General features: G+C 42.8%; 1 protein-coding gene across 3 annotated transcripts in view; it reads right to left on the bottom strand.

Annotated features, from left to right (window-relative positions):
• The window catches only part of golga3 (golgin A3), an 88,394-nt gene that overhangs the window by 49,621 nt on the left and 13,691 nt on the right, over positions 1-25,082 (bottom strand). The window contains exons 2-3 of one of the 3 annotated variants that reach the window (XM_068054641.1): positions 18,326-18,697; positions 9,036-9,425 (exon numbers count right to left, since the gene is read on the bottom strand). In XM_068054641.1, the coding sequence (XP_067910742.1) occupies positions 9,036-9,425; positions 18,326-18,461 (526 nt within the window). In that variant the 5' untranslated portion in view covers positions 18,462-18,697. The remainder of the gene's footprint in view (positions 1-9,035; positions 9,426-18,325; positions 18,698-25,082) is intronic. The other 2 variants (XM_068054642.1, XM_068054643.1) reach the window with 2 other exon arrangements.

The following is a 25,082-nucleotide window of genomic DNA, read 5'->3' as shown; positions in this document are numbered from 1 at the left end:
ATGATCTACATAAATCTTTTGTTAACTCAACCTAAACATAAGCCAGCAGAGCAATTACAATTAAATGATAAAAGATCTGTTCTTACTACATATTTATAAAAAAATGTCTTCAGACGGTTTGCAAACTAATTTGCAAAAGCTATAATCATTTAATCACAAAAGGCCCAGTCACCTGAAGCACTTGTATCATCTTTTCCGTACTTTCATGCTGCCATAGAAACCACAATTCCCAATTTAAATATAGACCATTCTTGCAGACACCAGCCTCATTTGATCTGGGTCATATGTGAATACTCCCCTTTCACTAATAAAATTCTCTTTCCCTTCATTATGACCATCACTCCCATTCCATGTACCGGGCTTTAACCAGCAGACCTGTTCCATATACTCTGCCAGTGCCAGTCACCAATAGATCCAACACACCAATCAAGGTTGACTTGCCTTTAGATCCCCCTCCCCGCTTCCTTTTAAGTATTCATCCAATTTTTGAAAATTATTGAGTCTGCTTCTACCGCCATTTCAGGCAGTGCATTCCAGATTATTAAAGACAAAATTCACCTAATTTTTATTTATTCATTTTTCATGGGATGTAGGCGTCGCTGGCCAGGCCAGCATTTATTGCTCACCCATAATTGCCCATGAGAAGGTGGTGGTGAGCTGCCTTCTTGAACCGCTGCAGCCATGTGAGGTAGGTACACCCACAGTGCAATTAGGAAGGGAGTTCCAGGATTTTGACTCAGCGACAGTGAAGGAACGGCAATATAGTTCCAAGTCAGGATGATGTGTGGTTTGGAAAGGAACTTGCAGGTGGTGTTCCCACGTATCTGCTGCCCTTATCCCTCTAGGTGGTAGAGATCACAGGTTCGGAAGGTACTGCCTGAGTAGCCTTGCTGCGGTGCATCTTGGAGATGGTACACATTGCTGCCACTGTGCGTCGGTGGTGGAGGGAGTGAATGTTTGTGCACAGGGCGACAATCAAGTGGGCTGCTTTGTCCTGGATTGCGTTGAGTTTCTTGAGTGTTGTTGGAACTGCACCCATTCAGGCAACTGCAGAGTATTCCATCATACTCTTGACTTATGCCTTGTAGATGGTGGACAGGCTTTGGGGAGTCAGGAGGCGAGTTACTCGCCGCAGGATTCCTAGCCTCTGTCCTGCTCTCGTAGCCACAGTATTTATATAGAAACATAGAAAAATAGGAGGAAAAATAGGTCTTGGTGAGACCACATGCTCTGCAGAAGGGTCACTGACCTGAAACGTTAACTCTGCTTCTCTCTCCACAGATGCTGCCAGACCTGCTGAGTATTTCTAGCGTTTCTTGTTTTTATTCCACATGTTTCTTGTCTTGCATTTCAGAGGGCATTTTAAGAGTCAACCACATTGCTGTGGGTCTGGAGTCACATGTAGGCCAGACCAGGTAAAGACAGCAAATTTCCTTTCCTAAAGAACATTAGTGAACCAGATGGGGTTTTTTTTTTTACAACAATTGACAATGGTTTCATGGCCATCATTAGACAGCTTTTTAATTCCAGGTTTTTTTTATTAATTGAATTCAAATTCCACCTTCTGCCATGGTGGAATTCAAACCCATGTCTCCAGAGGAATACCCTAATCTCCCCTCTGCATCTTTTGCTAATAACTCTTGAATCTGTTTCCTCTGTTATCTGACCACCCACCAGGGGAAACACTTTCTCCATACTTACTCCATCAAAACCCTTCATAATTTTGAACACCTTTATTCGATCTCGCCTCACCACAAAAATGAAAACCATCCAACATTACCAGAACCTAAACTTAACTAATATCTCAGCAGGCACATTCTGGTTATGGCTTGTTTTACAGGAGACAACCCACACAGTTTCAACAAAATGTAATCATTTGTGTGTCTTTGTTCCATTAGCAGGTGGCCGATGATAGTCGGATGAAAACAAGCCGAGACTTACTCAGTGTGGCAGCTCATTACGATTGTCAGTAAAGTTAATATAATGCAGAGAAATTCATTACAACATAAATAGATAGCAAAAAATTTGATGGTCATATTTGGATAGCTGTGAAAAGATCTGTTACAGAAATTGACAAAAGCTCACTTCATTTTATTTAAAAATTTCTTGCAGAATCTCATTATGAACACATGGCAAGAACCAACTTGCAAAGCAGAAACAACAAAAGTTCAGGCAGTGGGATATGGGCAATGTTGGCAAGGCTGCATTCATTGTCCATCCCTAGTTGTCCCAAGAAGACATGTTAATGAGGTGGTACTAGGGGACCTTCTGCTTTGTAGCAATTGTTCACAAAACTAAAGTAGATGGCAGGGCCATTTTATTAAGAGACAACACATATTGTGGGATTGGGGTCATGTGTGGGTGAAATCAGGTAGGGAATAGGATATTACTTTTCCTAAAGGGCACTGGTGAACCAATTGGGTTTTTACTGTAATCCAGTCACTTTTCTGATGTTAGCCCACAAATGTATTTAATTAAATTTCACAACTTGTCATGGTATGATTTGAATTTACAATCTCTGGGTTGCCAGACTAGTACCATAACTACCGCCACTACTGTACTGCAAGTCCAGACCACTGTGGAAAGCTGTCTAATAACAAGGTTAACACAGGTGGCATGTTACTCATTCTTTCAGCTGTAGGTGGTATGTGGCATGGCAACGCCACAAAGTAAAAGTTAACAGAAAACAAAAAAATGCAAATGGAGATTACAGTAAGGACAAGGTGGCTCCCTGGATGGCTTCGTAGGTAAAACTATTGCAAAAGTAAGCCACAGGGATCAGAATGTTATAGGATCCATCCTCAGCGTGTGTCGAGTTAGCTCACCATCGCAGCGCAAGAAGGAAACAGTTATAATTGGCCTCAGCACCACAGAGTTGAGAGGGAGGGGGACAAGACAGATTAAAAGCAAATCCTGACACGTGTGGACATCAAGTGAGGAGAAGGTGGATTCAGCTGAGATACCCCTTGTGAAAAGTCAGCTGACTACGCTTGCTGAACAAGGGCAGCCACCTGGCAAGCAGTCACCTGTACAACTATGCCCCAGTAAAAGTAAATAGAGTAAGTGTAATTCAAGCAGAACATGTCAAGTAGCAGGAACTGGCCTGCTGACCCTGTTGGAAGTTATGGTGACATACAGTACCTCTGCCCATATATAGGTGGGCATAATGCATTGCTATATCAATGATAAAAAGCATTTTGTCCTTGGTGTCCAGTGATGTTATTAACTGCGGGAGATTGTTAAAATTTAATAGGAAAAAAAAATCCAATCACAAAACAATTAATCAATCACATAGGCCTAAGTGCTTCTTCTGTTAAAAAAGGTTACTTTTTCCTTTACAAACCAGCAGCACTGTGGCTTCCAGCCATGCTACCCCCCCAGTTGGCAGACCTCAAAGCCCTACCGCAGTATATTTTCAACATCATGTCAGGCTAAACAATTGACTGGGATTGGAGCACCTCCTTGTGGTATGAACAAATGTCACCATGCCCACACATCCACCAACCTAATGACTAAACTGAAGATCCGGGCTAATGGGTTTGATGCAGGAGGAGAATATACAGGGATTTTTTTTTCATTTAATGGCTGGCCTTACTGGTTGGTACATTAAACAGGCAACCCACAACACTCTGCACATTCTGCAATCACCAATGCAAGCTGAATTTGGCAAAGTAAATAACTTCAATCCTTACTCACAATTGCAGCATGCAGGAATTTATACGAAAAGCAAAATCCAAAGGATTCAGAATCTCTCAATTATCATATACAGTAAATATGGGTACATCAAATCTGGATACAAAGCATTTTCATGAACACCAAACTCATTTACATAGACACAAACAATAAATGCAAAGCAGGAGCACAATGCAAAAGAACCAAAGGCATCAGGTTTCAGAGCAGCAACATACAATGCTACACAAAATGGGGACTGTTTTTGTATACATGTGGGCAAAAAGAACAAAGAAACTAAAACAAACCACAAACACACTTTTCTTTTAAAATTCTCTGCTCCATCCCTCACCCTTATTTCCTTCAACTGAATTTGATGGTGGGGCAGGAACTTCAGCATCGCTCGCATCAACACCATCCCACAATCTAAAAAAGTAAAGGAAAATGGTTCCTGCAGGCAGGGGCTGGTCTTGAAGCTTCATCTCCTCCCCAATATTGTGACAATGTAACAGTGAGGAGGTCCATCCAAAGCTGCACAAACCGGAAAAGTTTACTCTACCGTCATAGAGTCAGTTATACAGCACAGGAACAGGCACATCAGCCCATCATGTCTGTGCCGGCCATCAAGAACCTATCTATTCTAATCCCATTTTCCAGCATTTGGCCCGTAGCCTTTTATGCTATGGCGTTTCAAGTGCTCATCTAAACACTTCTTAAATGTTGTGATGGTTCCTGCCTCTACCACCCCTTCAGGCTGTGTGTTCCAGATTCCAACCACCCTCTGGGTGAAATCATTTTTCCTCAAATCCCCTCCAAACCTCCTGCCCCTTACCTTAAATCCATGCCCCCTGGTTATTGACACCTGTGCTAAGGGAAAAAGTTTCTTCCCATCTATCCTCTCTAAGCCCCTCATAATTTTATATACCTCAATCAGGTCCCCCCTCAGCCTTCTCTGCTCTAAGGAAAACAACCCTAGCCTGTCCAGTCTGTCTTCATAGCTGAAACGCTCCAGCCCAGGCAACATCCTGGTGCATCTCCTTCACACCCTCTCCAGTACAATCACATCCTTCCTATACTGTGGGGATCAGAACTGTACACAGTACTCCAGCTGTGGCCTAACTAGCATTTTATGCACCTCCATTATAACCTCCATGCTCTTATATTCTATGCCTCGGCTAATAAAGGCAAGTATCCCACATGCCTTCTTAACCAACTTATCTACCTGTACTGCTGCCTTCAGTGATCTACGGACAAGGACACCAAGGTACCTCTGATCCTCTGTACTTCCTAGGATCCTACCATCCATTGTATATTCCCTTGCCTCGTTAGTCCTTCCAAAATGCATCACCTCAATTCTCAGGATTAAATTCCATTTGCCACTGCCCCACCCATCTACATAGTCCTATAATCTAAGGCTTTCCCCCTCACTATTTATGACACCACCAATTTTCGTGTCATCTGCGAACTTACTGATCATACCTCCTACATTCATGTCCAAATCATTAATGAACAGCAAGGGTCCCAGCACCGATCCCTGCGGTACACCACTGGTCACTGGCTTCCAATCATAGAAACAACTCTGCCTCCTGCCACTAAGCCAATTTTGGATCCAATTTGCCAAATTGCCCTGGATCCCATGGGCTCTTACCTTCTTGACAAATCTCCCATGCAGGACCTTATCAAAAGCCTTACTGAAGTCCATGTAGACATCAACTGCTTTATCCTCATCAACACACCTAATCACCTCCTCGAAAAATTCAATCAAATTTGTTAGACATGATCTCCCCCTGACAAAGCCATGCTGACTATCCTTGATTAATCCCCGCCTCTCCAAATGGAGATTAATCCTGTCCCTCAGAATTTTTTCCAATAGTTTCCCTACCACTGATGTCAGACTCACTGGCCTGTAATTACCAGGTTAATCCCTACTACCCTTCTTGAATAATGGTACCACATTTACTGTCCTCCAGTCCTCTGGCACCTCTCCTGTGTGAGAGAGGTTTTGAAAATTTGTGTCAGAGTCCCTGCAATCTCCTTCCTTGCCTCACATAGCAGCCTGGGATACATCTCATCTGGGCCTGGGGATTTATCCACTTTTAAGCCCGCTAAAACTGCCAATACCTCCTCCCTTTCAATGCTGATTTGTTCAAGTATATCACACTCCCCCTCCCCGATCTCTACACCTATATCATCCTTCACCATAGTGAACACAGATGAAAAGTAATAATTTAAAACCTCACTATGTCCTCCGGCTCCACACACAGATTGCCATTTTGGTCCCTAATGGGCCCTACTCTTTCCCTGGTTATCCTCTTGCCCTTAATATACTTATAAAACGCCTTGGGATTTTCCTTTATCTTGCCCGCCAGTGTTTTTTCATGTCCCCTCTTCGTTCTCCTAATTACTTTTTTTTTTAAGTACTCCCCCTACACTTTCTATGCTCCTCTAGGGCCTCTGCTGTTTTCAGCCCTCTGAATCTGCCACAAGCCTCCTTTTTTTTTTCCCCCCTTATCTAATCCTCTACATCCCAGTTTCCCTGGACTTGTTGGTCCTATCCTTCACCTTTACAGGAACATGTTGGCCCTGAACTCTCTATATTTCCTTTTTGAATGACTCCCACTGGTCTGATGTAGACTTTCCTACAAGTAGCTGCTCCCAGTCCACTTTGGCCAGATCCTGTTTTATCATATTGAAATCAGCCTTCCCCCATTTCATACCTTTATTTCCAGTCCATCTTTGTCCTTTTCCATAACTACCTTAAATCTTACACAATTATGGTCACTATCCCTGAAATGCTCCCCCATTGACACTTCTATCACTTGTCCAGCTTCATTCCCCAAGATTAGGTCCAGTACTGCCCCATCTGTTGTAGGACTATCTACATGCTGGCGCAAAGAATTCTCCTGGATGCACGTTAATAATTCTGCCCCCTTTAAGCCTTTTGCACCAAGACTATCCCAGTTAATATTGGGAAAGTTGAAATCCCCTACTATTATTACCCTATTATTTTTACACAGTGGCGCAGTGGTTAGCACCGCAGCCTCACAGCTCCAGCGACCCAGGTTCAATTCTGGGTACTGCCTGTGTGAAGTTTGCAAGTTCTCCCCGTGTCTGCGTGGGTTTCCTCCGGGTGCTCCGGTTTCCTCCCACATGCCAAAAGACTTGCAGGTTGATAGGTAAATTGGCCATTATAAATTGCCCCTAGTATAGGTAGGTGGTAGGGAAATATAGGGACAGGTGGGGATGTGGCAGGAATATGGAATTAGTGTAGGAGTGGTATAAATGGGTGGTTGATGGTCGGCACAGACTCGGTGGGCCGAAGGGCCTGTTTCAGTGCTGTATCTCTAAAACTAAAACACCTCTCTGAGATTTGCCTACATATCTGTCCTCTACCTCTCCCTGACTGTGTGGAGGCTTGTAGTACACTCCCAGCAACGTGATGCCCCCTTTTTGTTTTTAAGTTGTACCCATATGGCCTCATTTGAGGAACCTTCTAAGATATCATCCCTCCTTACTGCAGTAATTGACTCCTTGATCAATAGTGCAATGCCACCTCTTTTACACCCCCGCCCCTCCGTCACACCTGAAGATTCTATATCCTGGAATATTGAGCTGCCAGTCCTGCCCTTCCCTCAACGTTGTCTCTGTGATAGCAATAATATTATATTCCCATGTGTTAATCAGCACCCTCAATTCAACAGCCATTCTGGTAAGACTCCTTGTGTTAAAATAGGTGCAATCCAGCCTTGCATTATTCACTTGTGTCTCAACAGGTCTATATTTTCTCTGCCTTCCAGACTGACTCAGTTTCTCATATTTGGCTGTGCATCACCCCCTAATGTACCTCCACTCTGTATCCCATCCCCCTGCCAAATTAGTTTAAACCCCCCCCCACCCCCCCAACAGCACTAGCAAACCTCCCCGCATTCAGTCTCCTGTAAACATACAAATTTTGTAATAGTAATAAAGGTCTGTATGGGTAAACAATTTCATAATTAACTTGTATAAAAGCAAAATACTGCAGATGCTGGAAATCTGAAACACAAACAAGAAATGCTGGAAACACTCAGCAGATCTGGCAGCATCTGTGGAGAGAGAAGCAGAGTTAACGTTTCAGGTCAGTGACCCTTCTTCAGAAGTTCTGATGAACGGTCACTGACCTGAAACGTTAACTCTGCTTCTCTCTCCACAGATGCTGCCAGACCTGCTGAGTATTTCCAGCATTTGTTTGCATTTCATAATTAACTTGGGTTGCTTCTTTGTCACTATTTTTAAGAATGCAGGTTAATTACATTGCAAAAGACCATAGCAGAGCGGATTTTCAAATCTATTCTACCCGTTTCTTTTAAGGTTAGATTTTTGCAATGAGTTTTTCTGACACTATAGTTTTAACTGTTGACCTCACTTCATTAACTCTTGTTACTTAAAAAAAAAAACTGCAGATACTGGAGACAATCAGTGCCTAAAACAGGGGTACAGCAACTAGGCAGCTGCACAAATAAAGATTCTGGAAAACGTGATCTAATTTATATTTTAGTGTATGTAATCACACAGTTAGGAGAACATAATTAACAAGTACCAACAAAAAGACATGCATGATTGTAAACCAAAAGTTGAAAATGGCATCATACTATATCATGGCAGCTGCCAAAACAAATTGAAACACAAACTTCAATTTGTCTAAAAACCCTGCTGCCTACATTAAACTGCACCTGCTCCTTAATTCACCAGCCTCCATTCGCTCCCTGTCACACAGCAGATTTAAATTCAAAATCCATGTCCTCACTTACAATTCCCTCTATGGCTTCATCCCACCTCTGCTAGTCCCCCACCCCAGCCATATGCCCAATTCCGGCTTCCTCTGCACCCACGTCCAAACCTGCTCTCAGTAGCAGGCAGGGAAAAATAAGTTTTTTGGGGGTGAGGGGAAAGAGGAGACATAGTAACAATTTCCAAAATCATGAATGGAAATTGAAACGAATTATTTGTACTGAAGCAGAAGACGACCTGGCGACATGATTCAGATAAACAAAGTTCCATCTTAAAACATAAACTACTTCACTCCTAACTTACCCACTACAATACCATCCAGCAAGCTCTGTCCCTTATTCTCGCAGACACCTGTAATATCTGATATCTGCAAACGTCACTTTTTAGCTACTGACATTTGGAATAGAACAGCTTTTCATGTCCCAACTTTTTCTTAAAAGACAGTCTCTATGGTAGCACATGCACAGAAAGAGATAGCACATGGAGTTGCCAGCTTGATCAATTAAGCTTAAAAAGCATGCCAATGTTGGCAAAGAGGAAAATTCAAAAAAGGAGGAAGGAGGGTGGAAGAGCCACCACTGTAAATAAATGCTTACACAAATCGGTTTCTTGCATAGGAAGACTTAGAATGAGCGACTGCAAAGCTTCACTTTTTTGAACAAGCATCTCAGATTTAGCTCCCTGAGGCTTCTTTAAGTTGCCATGGAAACCATCCACACCTGGGGAAGGCTCTGTGCTCTCATCAGATCTGCACTTTGGTGGCTGACTTTCTGGTGAGTTAGAGACAGCCAGGGGAATGCCAGAAGGCCCAGTGGACCTGCAAACGGACTTAGATCCATTCTGACAACTGTCTCCTTCACCATCAGCACCTTTATCACTGGAAGCACACTGTTGCTGGATCTTGCCCTCATGTTTGCCTGAGATACTGCTGGCGTCCAAAGCTGTTCCAATGTTTGGCACTTTATCAGTACTGTTCACATAGGCACCTATGAAAAATGAAGCAGAGTTAGCAACTAGTACCACCCTATTCTACCACTTAAACCTGACACTAGCTGAAAAGCAAAGTTCTAATCTTATTTTTCTCAGTCTTCTAACTAAGTTTATGGCATTTTTTAAGCATTCCAGATTTGGCAATGCGATGAGGGGGTAGGGGAGAAAATTCACAGAAAGCAGCAAGGAGGAAAATAATGGACAACTGAAATAAGTGAAATTAATTTTCTTTTGGCTCATCAAACCCATCAGCCCAAGTTCAGATTCTTTCTTGTTTTACCAAGGATGGAAAACAGAAAACTACTTTTCATTATAGATATAATCTTAAGAAGGAAGACAAAGACTCAGAATTCTTTTCTTCTGTCTCAAAATGCTCATCTGGCATATACTGGAAGGAAAGTTTCAGAGCATAAAAACATAGCTTAGAGCCACAAATTGTCGATTTTCCAATGTACATCTATTTTTAGGATAGCTCCACAAGCTGTCCTTGAGAACTTTCACTCCTATTCAACTTCCTTTAAGCTTGTAGTGTGTACAAACAAGCCAATAACTTATTGTTGACTTTCAGTGCCAGCACCACTCTAAACTTATTAAAGAATACGTACATACAGGGTGAATGACCAAACTACACTCAGCCAGAATTAGGAATTAGTAATTCATCATAAATCAAAACATAAATTGTCTTTTGAGAAACACCATTGACATTCCAAAAGTCACAATAAAGCTCTGTAAAGTTTGCTCCTAGAAAAAAAAGAGAGAGGGGGTTTGAAAATAACACATCTCCATCAGTTTGTTGGCTGACCATACCCATTCAGCGCTGAAACCTAAATGTTAAGGACATTTTGGCAATTTTATTTTAATCAATGAATAATTGTTGATGAATATTTGTTCTCATTCCTTCCCCACCACCACCACCATAAACGGTTCTACCGCGTTTCTGGTTTTCCAGGCCAAGCATCAAAGGTGAGCAAGGGACAGTTATCCTTTCCCAAGCCAATACATATGCTGCTCAAACTGGCAGAGACGCGAATCAGAAACCTGATTATGGCGCCCTCTTTAATTTTCTGCCTCCTCCACCCAACTCTGCATGGAAAAGTACCCACGCTGTGATCAGTACTTTCCCACAATGGTACAAGGGTCAGCAACAGGAGTAACTGCAGGCATGAATCCACCACTGAATGCAGTACAAGGTCTTAAAGTTGCACAGTCTAAGCACTATATCATTTCACAACCAGCCAACAGAAGGTACTCTTATGCAAGATAAGACACGCCTTGCTAGATTTTTCTCTCTTCCAACTCTCTCTTTCTCCCTCCTCCTAATATGGCTACATCTGAAGTGTCAACCGTACAACCAGCCTAAACTCCAACTTAATTTTGGTTGATTCTTTGGATTTGAGCATCACTGACATTTATTGCACATCCTTAGATACCCTGAGGTGACAGTGATGATGGTGTGCTATCTTCTTCATTGCAAACTTTGCAACTGAATGGCTTCTAGGCAACTTCAGAAGTCAGTTAAGAGCGAGCCACTTTGGAATGGGGCTGGAATCACATAGACCAGACTGGGTAAGAACCGCAAGTTCCCTTCTCCAGAGGACATTAGTGAACCAACTAGGATTTATGACAATCTGACAACTTCATAGTCACTTTCACTGACAGCAGCTTTTTATTTCTGGGTTTGTTTATTTCAACAGAGTTCAAATTCTCAAACTGGCGTGCTGGGATTTGAACTCATTCACGTTCTCTGGATTACTGGCGTACTCCCACTCAACGCGGGAGTTAAACTGACCAAAGAAAGATCAGAACTCAATCCTCTCTCTGTGCATCCAATTTTATACCACTAGAAAATTCTGTCCCTCTTCAGTATGCAGTCCACTGAATTATTATGGACAAGAAAAATGTTACCAGGAAAGTCAGTCCAATTTTTCTGTCAACCACAATTTTACTTTTTTAAACTTCTGGAACTTGCTACAATTTATCCTTATACATTTTCTGCCCAGACAAGCGGAAGCTATCCAGGACATTAAACACACCCATTATCAATGGTACATTTAAAGCAATGTAGACTAAAGCCTGGCTACCCAACCCGAACCCGACTATATGTGTCTATATTCTGAGTCCAGCATTCGAACTTGGACCGGCCTATACAGGGCTGCTTCCGGGAAGTCACGGGATCAGGCTTACCCATGATTCCCCACAATTCCATCTGCAGGAATAACCTGCTGCCAGAACGGATGAACGATATTCGTGTCGGGTTGGGTGCAAAAAATAATTAAAGGACTCGGGCGCCGAGTCGGGTTTCAATTTTATACCCGAGCCAGACTTTAACGTGGACTTGGTTACAATGAAACCAATATGTTGCAGCCTCACTCTGTACATGCAGTTGTCACATTTGACAGCTCTCTTAACAGAATTCCATCCTCCGTATCAAAACACTGTCCCTCATTTTCTCTCTCTCCCTTCTTCCCATCCAAACATTCAAGGTACTGTAACAGCGCAACTTCCAGCCAATGACTTTGGCACTTAATGTTAATCTTGATCATACATGCAGATACTAACTAAAACTGACACACAAGAAAAGCAATGACTAGGAAAAATATTTCCAAGGAAAATGAAACTGGCTAGATCAATTTCACACATCCACAAAACTACTTTAATGCACAATGAATGTATTCCTCTAATCTAGTCAGATTTACAATTATTGCATTTCAGAACTTTACCCTATTACCTGGCATTTCTCAAGCTGAAAAAATTAAGTTTATATGTGAACCAAACTTGTGTACTTTACTTTGACATCTAAAACATCTATAACAAACAATAGGAACAGTTCAATGATCACAGGAAAAAGACAAGCTTAATTTATCAGAAATAATGAGGTGGGGGTGCAGTGGAGAAGGGGAAAATGCCAGAGGCACCTATGGAACAAAGCATCAGCAAAATCTGGTGTTGTATTAGAGTGGTGAGATCCATCAAAAACACAAGTTACTTTTCTACAATATTAGGAACCGAGAATAAAACTCCAACTGTTGCATTAGTACAAAGCAGCTCAGCTTCACACCAACATTAAATTTGTAATGTTGATCTAGAGTCGGAGCCCTAAATTATATTTACTTTCCATAAAATGCTTTTTTTTTAATGTCCGTTCCCGGTATGTGAGCATCACTGGCAAGGTCAAAATTTATTGCCCATCTCTAATTGCCCTTGCAAAGATGGCGGAGAGTCGTCACCTTGAACCACTGGAGTACATGTGGTGCAGGTACACCCATAGTGTTATTAGGAAGGGAGTTCCAGGTTTTTGACTCAGCGACAGTGAAGGAACGATGATATATTTCCAAGTTAGGATGGTGTGTGGTTGGAGGGAAGTGGCAGGTAGTGGTAGGTGGAACTACATCTGAGCGATGAAAGGATTTTTTAAGCGACAGTTTCCCTCCTTTACAGATATTAAATTTGCCTGGTCTTGTAATAATAGGTTTAAGTATTTTTTCTATTATACATCACACAGACACAGCAATTTTACTCAGTGAATAATCTCCATTGCAACCTTTACTAGTTGCATATTTCATATATAGTTTCTTGCTTTGGTGTAGTGGTTATGGTAATGGTCCAGCCACCCACAGCTCATGAGGTCAAACCAAATTTAAAACATGAATAACTTGTAGCCTAGCACCAGAGGAATAACTGTGAAAGCTTCCGGATTGCAATTAAAACCCAAGTGGCTCACTAATGTCCTTTGGAGAATGGAGCCTGACACCCCTGCTTGTGACTCCAGTGACACCAAATGGTTAATTCATAACACCATTTGAAACAACCAAGGAAACCATTCAGCTATAAACAATGTGAAGGATTTACCGCATGGACTGCGACAGTACAAGGCAGCCCATCACCACCACCTTCTCCAAGCAACTTGAGATGGGCAATTAATGCAGCCCTGCCACCATCACCCACGTCCAGCGAACAAGTAAAAACACATTTACATTTTTTCCCATCTGTTGAATAATTTTTATGTTCCAACTTCAGAGAAAATGTGTATGTCACAAAATAGTAAACAGCAAGACTGGAGTTATACAGTGCATTTCACGACCTCAGGAGGTCCTAAAGCTCTTTATACCCAATTAAGTAGCTCTGAAGTTCAGTCCCTGTTGCAATGTCAGAAACTTACCAACCAACTTGTACATAGCAAGTCTCACAAACAGCAATGTGATTATAATCATTTTTTTTTTTAATGTTGTTAGTTGAGGGATAAATTTTGGCCAGTTCAGGGAGAACTCCCCTGCTCTGCTTCAAACCAGCACCATGGAATCTTTTATGCCCAATCGAGAGGGGAGACAGGATCTCAGTTTTAATGTCTCATCCAAAAGACGGTTCCTCCAAAGGTGCAACAGTCTAGAGTACCAGCCTAGATACTGTGCTCAAGCCTCTGGAGTGTGACATAATTGATGCATAAAGGTGGCTACTTTTGTTCACCTTTAGGGCAGTTAACAGTTAGGTCAATGAACCATCAATCTGACAGAACCCTTTGATCTGGTCAACTGAACCATTCCAAAATAAAAATTCAGCAGATTTTTGATTGTATAGCCAGCACCCACCAATGCTCTATGATTCCACAGTCATGGAAAACACAATGTTTTGCATTCCAGGTGCTAGGGTGGGGGAAATCGCATCTGCTGTCACTGGCTCAGAGATTGGCTACAATTTCACCAATGCAATCTGCAAACAGTGAGTGGGAGGTGAACACAAAGGAACAGCACTGTAGGCATTGCATCACTCGGGTATGGTTTCAGGTACAAGATTTTCAGCTCCAATTATCCTTCACAATTTGCACAATTATAACTGAGTGGCTTCCTTGCCTGTATGTAAAAACATTCCTTATCTGAAACTTCCGTCAAATGATCTTTCGCTCCATACTTTTCAAAGTGTGTTTTTTCAATCAGGTCATATAATTTATCAGCTTTCTGACAATCTGCAACAGGCAAATGCTGAGGAGATTTGGGAAGTTGCAAATTTTAGCCCATTTCTTCAAAATTCTTTGGTCTTTTCAGAAATACTGCTGGTGCTGTGAAAGGCATTATACTTTGTTTTTATTTGTCCTTTTTTTCCACCTGGTTACTTCATTAAAAAACATCCCCTACTCCTCTTTAGGACTCAGTACATAGCTGCCATTTCCCTGCAGATAGGCAGTTGACTCATTCTCAGGTACGTTTGTAAGCACCTAGGTAATAAAAGCAAAATACTGCAGATGCTGGAAATCTGAAATACAAACAAGAAATGCTGAAAATACTCAGCAAATCTGTCAGCATCTGTGGAGAGAGGCAGAGTTAACGTTTCAGGTCAGCGACCCTTTGTCAGAACTGGCAAATGTTAGAAATGTAATAGGTTTTAAGCAAATAAAATGGGGGTGGCGCAAAAGGTAACAAAAGGCAACAAAAGGCAAGGTGTTGATAGGACAGAAGATCACAGAATAACTGACAAGGTGGTCATGTTAATGCGTGCTGAAACACAAAGAGCTAGTGCAGACAGGGTGTTAATTGACGGAAAATGAACAGCCCTGGCCCAAAGTACAAACATGAAAAAAAGTGGGTAGGCACATAGTTAAAAAAATGAAAACTAAAACAAAACAAAAAAAAATTAAAAATAAAATTAAATTAAAAGGGGGGCCCGTCATGCTCTGAAATTATTGAACTCAATGTTCAGTCTGGCAGGCTGGAGAGTGCCTAATCAGTAAATGAGATGCTGTTCCTCGAGCTTTTGTTGATGTTCACTGTAACACTGCAGCAAGTCCAGGACAGAGATGTGAGCATGAGAGCAGTGGGCTGTGTTGAAATGGCAAATGCCAGGAAGCTTGGAGTCATGCTTTTGGACTGAGCGGAGGTGTTCCGCAAAGCGGTCACCCAATCTGCGTTTGGTCTCCCCAGTGTAGAGGACACCACATTGTGAGTAGCGAATACAGTAGACTAAATTGAAGGAAGTACAAGTAAATCGCTGCTTCACCTGGCGGGGAATGGAGGTGCAAGGTATGTTTTAAAAACATTGCCGATTTCTAATTTCACGCGCCCCCACCCCACAATCCCCAGGAAACTCAAAGATTGGGCTAATGCAGCAATTTCACCACAAGATTTATTGCTAAGAAATATAAATAAGTTAAAAAAGGAGGAAACCCCAAACAACCTTTAAAAGTCAAAGTCTCAATTAGCAGTACAGCATATTGAAGTTTATTAAAATGGAAAGGAATATTGTCTCCAGGTCATCCAGAGATTTCCAGCAGTTAGCTCATGAGCAACATTGGTCCTGTGATATTTAGGAAGCTACTTACTCCACCACAGAAGCAACACTCAATTTGATCAGAAAGGAGAGAAAATTTAGAGGATAACAAACTCAAAAATATTACTCTTGCAATAACGTGCAATTAAAGGACATCTTTAATGTAAAAAAAAACCTAAGATTCATCAAAGAAAGGCACGAGGAAAATGGGGCAATGAGCCAGGGTTTGAGAAAGTAGGAACAGTAACCAAAAGCTTGATCAAAGAAATGGCTTTTAAAGATTATTTCTTTTTTTAAAAAAAGTTGGAGAAATGGTTTAAACATAATTCCAGAGCAGATCCAAGGAATTGGTGGGCCAAATGGAGGGGAAGATGTACAGAAAGCCAGAGAATAGATTGCAGAGATAAGATGAAGTGAGGCCATACAGGGTTTTTAAGGATGGAAATGTTAAATTCAATTCATTGGAGAACAGGGAACCACTCTAGGTCAGCGAGGATAAGGATGGTAGGTGAGGAGGACGGGATACATGCATTATAGTTTTGGACTAGTTGCTGAAGGGAAGCCAACAAGAACAGCAGTGGAGCAGTTGGGTCTGGAGGCGACAAAGGCATGTGCAAAGCCTAAGGGCTACAGCAGAGGTGGAAGTTCGTCGTCTTTGTAGTGGAAAGGATACAGGACCTGAAACCCAGCTCCTGGTTAAACAGGATACTAAGATTGTAAACAGTCTGGTTTAGTCCAAGACAGTGCTTGGAGACACAGATTGAATCAGTGGCAAGTGAGCAGAGTTTGTGGTCGCAGCACAGGTGGGAGGGCAGGGAAAGATTATGGCTTCAGCCTTCCCAATGTTTAACTGGAGAAAGTTATGGCATTCACAACGGGATGCTGGACAAACGTGACAGCACAGAGGTTGTGCGGTGGCCTAAAGGAGCGATGGAGAGGTAGAGCTTGGTGTCACTGACATGCACACAAAGTTGAACATAAGAATATAAGAAATAGGAGTAGGCCATTCGGCCCCTTAAGCCTGCCCCGCCATTCAATAAGATCATAGCAGATCTGCCCCAGACCTCAACTCCTCTTTCGTGCCAGCTCCTCATAGCCCTCAACTCCCCGATATTTCAAAAATCTATCTACCTGCTCTTTAAATACTTACTCTCTGGGGTAGAGAGTTCCAGATATTCACTACTCTCTGAGAAGAAATAATAGTCTGCCTTTTGATTCTTCCTACCAAAGTGCATGACCTCACACTTTCCTACATTAAACTCCATCTGCCAAGTTTTTGCCCACTCACTCAACCTATCTATATCCCCTTGCAGATTCCGAATGTCCTCATCACAACATGCCCTCCCACCTATTTTTGTATCGTCAGCAAATTTAGATATATTACACTCTGCCCCCTCCTCCTAGTCATTAATATGGATAAATAATTGAGGCCCTAGGACTGATCCTCATGGCACTCCACTAGTTACGTCTTTCCAAAATGAAAAAGACCCATTAATCCAGACACTCTGTCTTCTGTGGGCTAACCAATCTTCAATCCATGCTAATACATTATCCCCAATACCGTGAGCAATAATCTTTTATGTGGCACCTTATCGAATGCCTTCTGGAAATCTAAATACACTACATCTACTGGTTCCCCTTTATCAACTCTGCTTGTCATATCCTCAAAGAACTCTAGCAAATTTGTCAAACATGATTTCCTTTTCACAAAACCAGGTTGACTCTGTTTGATTGCATTAAGCTTTTCTAAATGTCCTGCTATTTCTTCCCTAATAATGGACTCTAGCATTTTCCCAACGACCGATGTCAGGCTGACTGGCCTATAGTTTCCTGCTTTTTGTCTCCCTCCCTTCTTGAACAGGGGCGTCACATTAGCGGTTTTGACCATGTAGATAATATCACTTGAGTGGCAGGATGTAGACATGGAAAGGGAGTGGGGGTGGGAGCAAAGCCAAAGATCTTTGTGGGACTTCAGAGGTGAACTAAAAAGAGATCACTGCCTATCCTTAGATAATATTAGATTTTCCCTTTCTATATTTACTTCAAACAGGGAGTGCTCGTAACATCACAATCATCTGTGTTTATATATAAACTATAGTGACATTTGCAGCCCTGGGTTATTGACTCCATTTATGCCTATGATAATTTCACTTAGTCACATAGTTAGCTCATCAGCACCACTCACTGTGTAGAAAAACATTCACAAAATAATTAAATAAAATGCATGTTGAAATGCATGGCTCTTCTACAATCTGAATTTGAAAATACTAAAATTCAGTTCCTCCTCTTAGAACTATGATTCAAAATTACACAATGATTTAACAATAACTGCATTTCTCCAGCTAAATAGCACAGAGAGAGCTGGTATAGACATGATGGGCCAACTGTAGCCATTCTATGAAAGAAGCACACAACACTAAATTTATACAGACAAGTACTTTAAAACAAGCAGCGATTTCACCTACTCAGCAAAACAAAACCTGGCATTGGCACCTCCTATTAACATCAGCTCTCAATAGATACATCTTCACATGTGTGAACTTCAAATTTTTCATATTTTAATAAAAATTTAAAAATACCCTAGGAAGTACATTAGTGGAGAATTTAACAAAACTAGACATTGGTACTGATTACTCACCATTTATATCGACTCCTGTAACAGATAATCCAGACACAGATGCATCATCGGGAAGCTCCTCTGTGCTCCCAGAGGTTATGGAGCATGTTGAATTAGCCAGCAAAACATCCTGTGCATGGGATGGGGCTTCCATCATTCTACAAACTTGACAGTAAGCGATAACACTTTATGGGGCTTCGCACGGCAAGCCAAAGGTCAATTTGTGCCATTAAAAGAAAATGTGTTCTGCTCTGACGATAGTTCAGGAGATTGCAAAGAGTCTGAAATGCAGCATCATGATCTGTCAACTAGGAGCTGTGGCATTTAGCAGATTCCAATGCGTCGAGGAGTAAGGCCTTTCTTACACGATCAGTAAGAAAGATATTACAGGCACTGTGGAAAGACAATACTATAATCAGTACTTACAGTAGGAGGCTGAATGACATCAGGAATTATATGGTCATAAAAATACATAGCAAGGAAATGAAATGCAAGGAAGCCTGATTGTAGTCATGCTGGTAATAGAGAGGGAGAGCACTGCTGCTGAAAGGTGGAAGATAACCCAAAGTATTGTTTTAAACAAAAACAAGAAATGCTGGATTCACTCAGCAGGTCTGGCAGCATCTGTGGAAAGAGAAGCAGAGTTAACGTTTCGGGTCAGTGACCCTTCTTCGGAACTGACAAATATTAGAAAAGTCACAGATTATAAACAAGTGAGGTGGGGGTTGGGCAAGAGATAACAAAGGAGAAGGTGCAGATTGGACCAGGCCACATAGCTGACCAAAAGGTCACGGAGCAAAGGCAAACAATATGTTAATGGTGTGTTGAAAGACAAAGCATTAGTACAGATTAGGTGTGAATATACTGAATATTGAACATCAGCAAGTGCAAACCTGAAGAAAAACAACCTGAAAAAAACAGTGGGTGAGCAAACTGAACAAACTAAGATGAACTGAAATAAATACAAAAAAAGATTGTAAAAAATGTAAAAAGGAATGCCAAAAAAAAGGAAGAAAAAATGACTAAAAATGAAAGTAAAGTGGGGGGCTGTCATGCTCTGAAATTATTGAACTCAATGTTCAGACCGGCAGGCTGTAGTGTGCCTAATCGATAGATGAGATGCTGTTCCTCGAGCTTGCGTTGATGTTCACTGGAACACTGCAGCAATCCCAGGACAGAGATGTGAGCATGAGAGCAGGGGGGAGTGTTGAAATGGCAAGCAACCGGAAGCTCAGGGTCCTGCTTGCGGACTGAGTGGAGATGTTCCGCAAAGCGGTCACCCAGTCTGCGCTTGGTCTCCCCAATGTAGAGGAGACCACACTGTGAGCAGCGAATACAGTATACTACATTGAAAGAAGTACAAGTAAATCGCTGCTTCACCTGAAAGGAGTGTTTGGGGCCTGGGATAGTGAGGAGAGAGGAGGTAAAGGGACAGGTATTACACCTCCTGCGATTGCAAGGGAAGGTGCCCTGGGACGGGGACGAGGTGGTGGGGGTAATGGAGGAGTGGACCAGGGTGTCGCGGAGGGAACGATCCCTTCGGAATGCTGACAGGGGAAGGGAGGGGAAGATGCGACTGGTAGTGGCATCACGCTGGAGGTGGCGAAAATGGCGGAGGATGATCCTTTGGATATGGAGGCTGGTGGGATGAAAAGTGAGGACAAGGGGAACCCTGTCACGGTTCTGGGAGGGAGGGGAAGGGGTGAGGGTAGAGGTGCGGGGAATGGGTCGGACACGGTTGAGGGCCCTGTCAACCACAGTGGGGGGAAATCCTCGGTTGAGGAAAAAGGAGGTCATATCAGAAGCACCGTCATGGAAGGTAGCATCATCAGAGCAGATGCGTCGGAGACGGAGAAACTGGGAGAATGGAATGGAGTCCTTACAGGAGGTAGGGTGTGAAGAAGTGTAGTCGAGGTAGCTGTGGGAGTCAGTGGGCTTATAATGGATATTGGTAGACAACCTATCCCCAGAGATGGAGACAGAGAAGTCGAGGAAGGGAAGGGAAGTGTCAGAGATGGACCATGTAAAGGTGAGAGAAGGGTGGAAATTGGAAGCAAAGTTGATAAAGTTTTCTAGTTCGGGGCGGGAGCAGGAAACGGCACCGATACAGTCATCAATGTACCGGAAAAAGAGTTGGGGGAGGGGGCCTGAGTAGGACTGGAACAAAGAATGCTCGACATATCCCACAAAAAGACAGGCATAACTAGGACCCATGCGGGTACCCATAGCGACACCTTTTATTTGAAGGAAATGCATGGAGTTGAAGGAGAAGTTGTTCAATGTGAGAACAAGTTCAGCCAGGCGGAGGAGGGTGTTGGTGGATGGGGACTGGTTGGGCCTCTGTTCCAGGAAGAAGCGGAGAGCCCTCAAACCATCCTGGTGGGGGATGGAGGTGTAGAGCGATTGGACGTCCATAGTGAAGAGGAGGCGGTTGGGACCAGGAAACTGGAAATTGTCAAAATGACGTAGGGCGTCAGAAGAGTCACGGATGTAGGTGGGAAGAGACTGGACCAGCGGAGAAAAGATAGAGTCTAGATAGGAAGAAATAAGTTCAGTTGGGCAGGAGCAGGCTGACACAATGGGTCTGCCAGGACAGTCCCGTTTGTGGATTTTGGGAAGGAGGTAGAAGCGGGCTGTCCGGGGTTGCGGGACTATGAGGTTGGAAGCTGTAGAGGGAAGATCTCCAGAGGAGATGAGGTCAGTGACAGTCCTTTGGACGGTGGCTTGATGTTCGGTGGTGGGGTCATGGTCCAGAGGGAGGTAGGAAGAGGTGTCTGTGAGTTGGCGTTGAGCTTCTGCAAGGTAGAGGTCGGTACGCCATACAACAACAGCACCACCCTTGTCTGCAGGTTTGATGACCATGTCGGGGTTAGACCTGAGAGAACGGAGTGCCTCAAGTTCAGAGGGGGACAGGTTAGAGTGAGTGAGGGGGGCAGAGAATTGTTTTAAACCTCTTTATCAAATTGATTTAGACTGCAGTCTAAATCTCCACATTACAACAGTGACTATACTTTAAAAGTACTTTATTGGCTGTAAAGCACTTTGGGACGCCCTAAGGTCATGATAGGCACCATACAAATACAAGTCTTTCCTTCTTTCACTACAGTAAGCTCTGCTGGTAAAGCAGGGAATAATTATTATAAGCACTGCACTCAGTACTAAGCAGGTTCAATAGAGATTAACATGGTTTTAAAATAACTGAATTAACCCCTGTAGCTTCTCTCTCCTCCCTTGACTCCACTAACAAGAATATAAAAATATCAAACTACATTCAGCTGTATCTGTATGTGTATTGTATGCAACCTCTAAAGATAGTGCCCTAAAGTAAGTTTCATAGCAACTTGAAAATACATTTAACACACTGGCAAAGAAAGCTTTAGAAACTGAGAAAATACTGGCATTAAACATCCTAAATACATGTAACGATGGCAGAAAAGGCAGTTAATATTTCAACATTTTGATGGCTGAAATGAATTAAAAGCCTTAAAACAAAGTCACCCGCACCTCACTTATTTAATACCAATCAGCAGTTTGAGAGTTCTGTCGTGTGTCAAGCTCTGAACATCACCTAATACACCAGTTGCTTAACTGTTGGCACTGCATTTCTCCACCAATATAAATTCTTTCCATTACAAAAACTGAAACCAAATTGAAATACTCAACGAAAAAGCGTACATTTTACATTGAGAGACAACCCCAGTTAATCGCAGGCGACATGAAAACCTGTACTTTTGAGTTGCTTTTCTTCAGCAAAATAACTTGCATTTATAATAACACTTTTAAAACGTCCCAAGGCGCTTCACAGGATTATCAAACAAAATGTGACTCTGAAACACACAAGGAGATATTTGGACAGGTGACCAAAAGCTTACTCAAAGAGTTAGGCTCTGAGGAGCATCTTAAAAGGAGAAAGAGTTAGAGAGATGCAGAGGTTTAGTGAGGGAATTCCAGAGCTTAGGACCCAGGCATTTGAAGACACAACTGTCAATGGTGGAGTGATGAAAATCAGGAAGGCACAAAATGCCAGAAATGGAGGAGCACAGAGATTGGAGGGCTGTAGGCCTCGAGGAGGTTGCAGATAGGGAGGGGTGAGACCATGGAAGAATTTGAAAAGAATGAGGATTTTTTAAAATAAGAGTAATTGCCAGAGAGGAGCCAGTGTAGTTTAGCGAGCCCAGCAGTGATGAACAAAACGTGGAGCGAATTAGGATACGGGAAGCAGCGTTTTGGATTAGTTCAAGTTTACAGAGAGTTAAGGTGGGAGACCAGCCAGGCAAGCACTGGAATAGTCAAGTCTAGAGGTAACTAAGGCACTTATTAGGGTTTTAACACCAGACAAGCTGGAGCAGGAACGGACAGAGTTACAGATTACTGCATGGAACTTATTTAGATTTTTTTCTTACAACATAGAATTATGCATTTCAAAAAGGGCTTTATGGAGCTTACATCAAATCACAGAACTGAACAGAAATATTAGCTCTGTTGCACTGGCAAGACTAGTTATCATGTCCTTGTGGCTTTTAAAGTTATCATGGGGGCATGGAAGGACACAAGTCGTCGAGCTTGCTTGATAACACTGAATGTGTATTTCAGTTTGAAATGTAAAGCTACACAGCAGTAATGTGAATGCCACAACCAACACATTCATTACTGTTTACTCCTGAGAGTAAAAATGGAATGACTCAACAATTTGAATTGAGTAATATAAATAACACAGTAAAGTAGAAATTTATTACTGGAACAAATGAATCAGATAGTTTTAATGAAGTGACTTTGAATTAGGTGTTGGACCGTGAATTGCTGAAAATAGAGACATGTCAAAGCTTTTCATCTTGTACTCATCAGGACACTACACAAGAATAACCAATGTAAGGGAAAAAAATTTATACTGCGTGAGAAGAGAGTGCTGAATGGTTGGCAGATGAACTCTGATTGATAGAGGCATTGCCATGGAGAATGCACCCACTTACGGTGACTGACATTGAAATTCATATATCACATTATTCAAGATCGTGCTTGCAAAACTCAAAACAGTGTCCAACATTAGATGTGATTCCACGATTGGACAACATTAGCTAAATAATCCGCACTGTGCTAAGAATTATGCTGACAACCAATTTCAAAGTGATTCCTGACAACGCTTCCCCCCACTGATGTCATCAGGCTGCGCCGCGGTGCGCACATGCGCAGACGGTCTCCTGCTCTCTGCGCATGCGCTGCGTTCCGGCTTGCCAGGACTGGTCAGCGCATGCGCCGATGACGTCACCGCGTGACGTGTTCATCTTCGGGCAACGCGCCTGGTTGGCCTCTGCGCATGCGTTTTGTGCAACGCCAACGGGTATTCACGCATGCGTCAACCTTCAGATATTCACGCATGCGTCAAGCTTCGGCGCGAGTTTCTGAAAGTGGAGGAGGAGAGGTTTCGTCGAGCATTTTCTCGCAATTATTTAGTCGTTTTGAAGATTTCAGTCTGCTTCATTTTTATCAGAAAGAGGAGATTGCTCCAAGGTAAGTTGTTCTGAAAACATTTCCATTGTCTGGGGCACTGCAGGTGCTCCAGAACCCTGTTGCAAATTGCTCTGAAAACATTTCCATTGTCTAGGGCACTGCATGTGCTCCAGTCCCTGTTGTAAATTGCTCTGAGAACATTCCCATTGTCTGGGGCACTGCATGTGCTCCAGTCCCTGTTGTAAATTGCTCTGAGACCATTTCCATTGTCTGGGGCACTGCATGTGCTCCAGTCTCTGTTGGAAGTTGCTCTGAAAATATTTCCATTGCCTGGGCCACTGCATGTGCTCCAGTCCCTGTTGTAAATTGCTCTGAAAACATTTCCATTGTCTGGGGCACTGCATGCGCTCCAGTCCACTGCACTGCATTAAAATCCTTTCCATTGTCTGAGGCTGTGCGCAGGTAGTGCATGTGCTCCAGTCCCTGTTGTAAACTGCTCTGTTCCTGCACCCATCACAGCAGTGCACATGGACACACAGCCACCTGCTCCTGCACCCATTAGAGCCGTGCACATGGACACACAGTCACGTGTTTCCCCATCCGCCCGTGAAACAACCATGCAGAGCCTTGTGAGACTCCGCAATTGCCAGCTGCTGCCTGTCAAGCAGAGAGGGCATCCAAAGCGGTCAAGCACTTGGGGAACAGTCAACAAGAAGAGTCTGAGCACTAAAAGAAACAAGCATGCCATGTCCAGTGGTAGCACAAATGTGAATGCTTTTGCTGCGTACACAACTGGCGAGGTGGGAGTGCAGCCACACCGTTCTCCATCCTTAATGTTGCTTTAAGGCAAAGGTAGATAAGAGAGAAAGAAATGGAAGGTGATGCTGAGAGTAGTAGGCAGGATTAAATGGGAGCGGATGGGAAGGCACGTGAGTAGCATAACCACTAGCAGGGAACAGCTGGGCTAAATGGCCTGCTTTATGTTCATATTCCAAAAGAAATGTGCTTCTTTTTCCAGCACCCTCACATCATTCATGTTTTCCCTGACAGCAGCATTGAACCATCATGAGATAGGGGCAGTAACATCATCCTGACTCCTACAGCTGAGGTGGGTACTAAGTGATTCATTGGCCGTGTTATCAGTACATGCCTATACTGCAGAACATAAAGCATGCTCAACAGTAATTTCATTGGAGGGGGGAAGCTCTGACACTGATGTTCTTTCCTTATTTCTTTTCATGTAAAACATGCAGTCGAGAAAACAATCCTTGAGACTTAAGTTCAGCATTCAAGCAGCGAAGGCAACTGGATCATGATGCGGAGTTTGTCA

The sequence above is a fragment of the Heterodontus francisci genome, chromosome 23 (assembly GCF_036365525.1).
Source record: "Heterodontus francisci isolate sHetFra1 chromosome 23, sHetFra1.hap1, whole genome shotgun sequence".
Lineage (NCBI taxonomy): Eukaryota > Metazoa > Chordata > Chondrichthyes > Heterodontiformes > Heterodontidae > Heterodontus > Heterodontus francisci.
The sequence above is the reverse complement of the archived record's forward strand: the minus strand, read 5'-3'. Positions and strand labels throughout refer to the sequence as shown.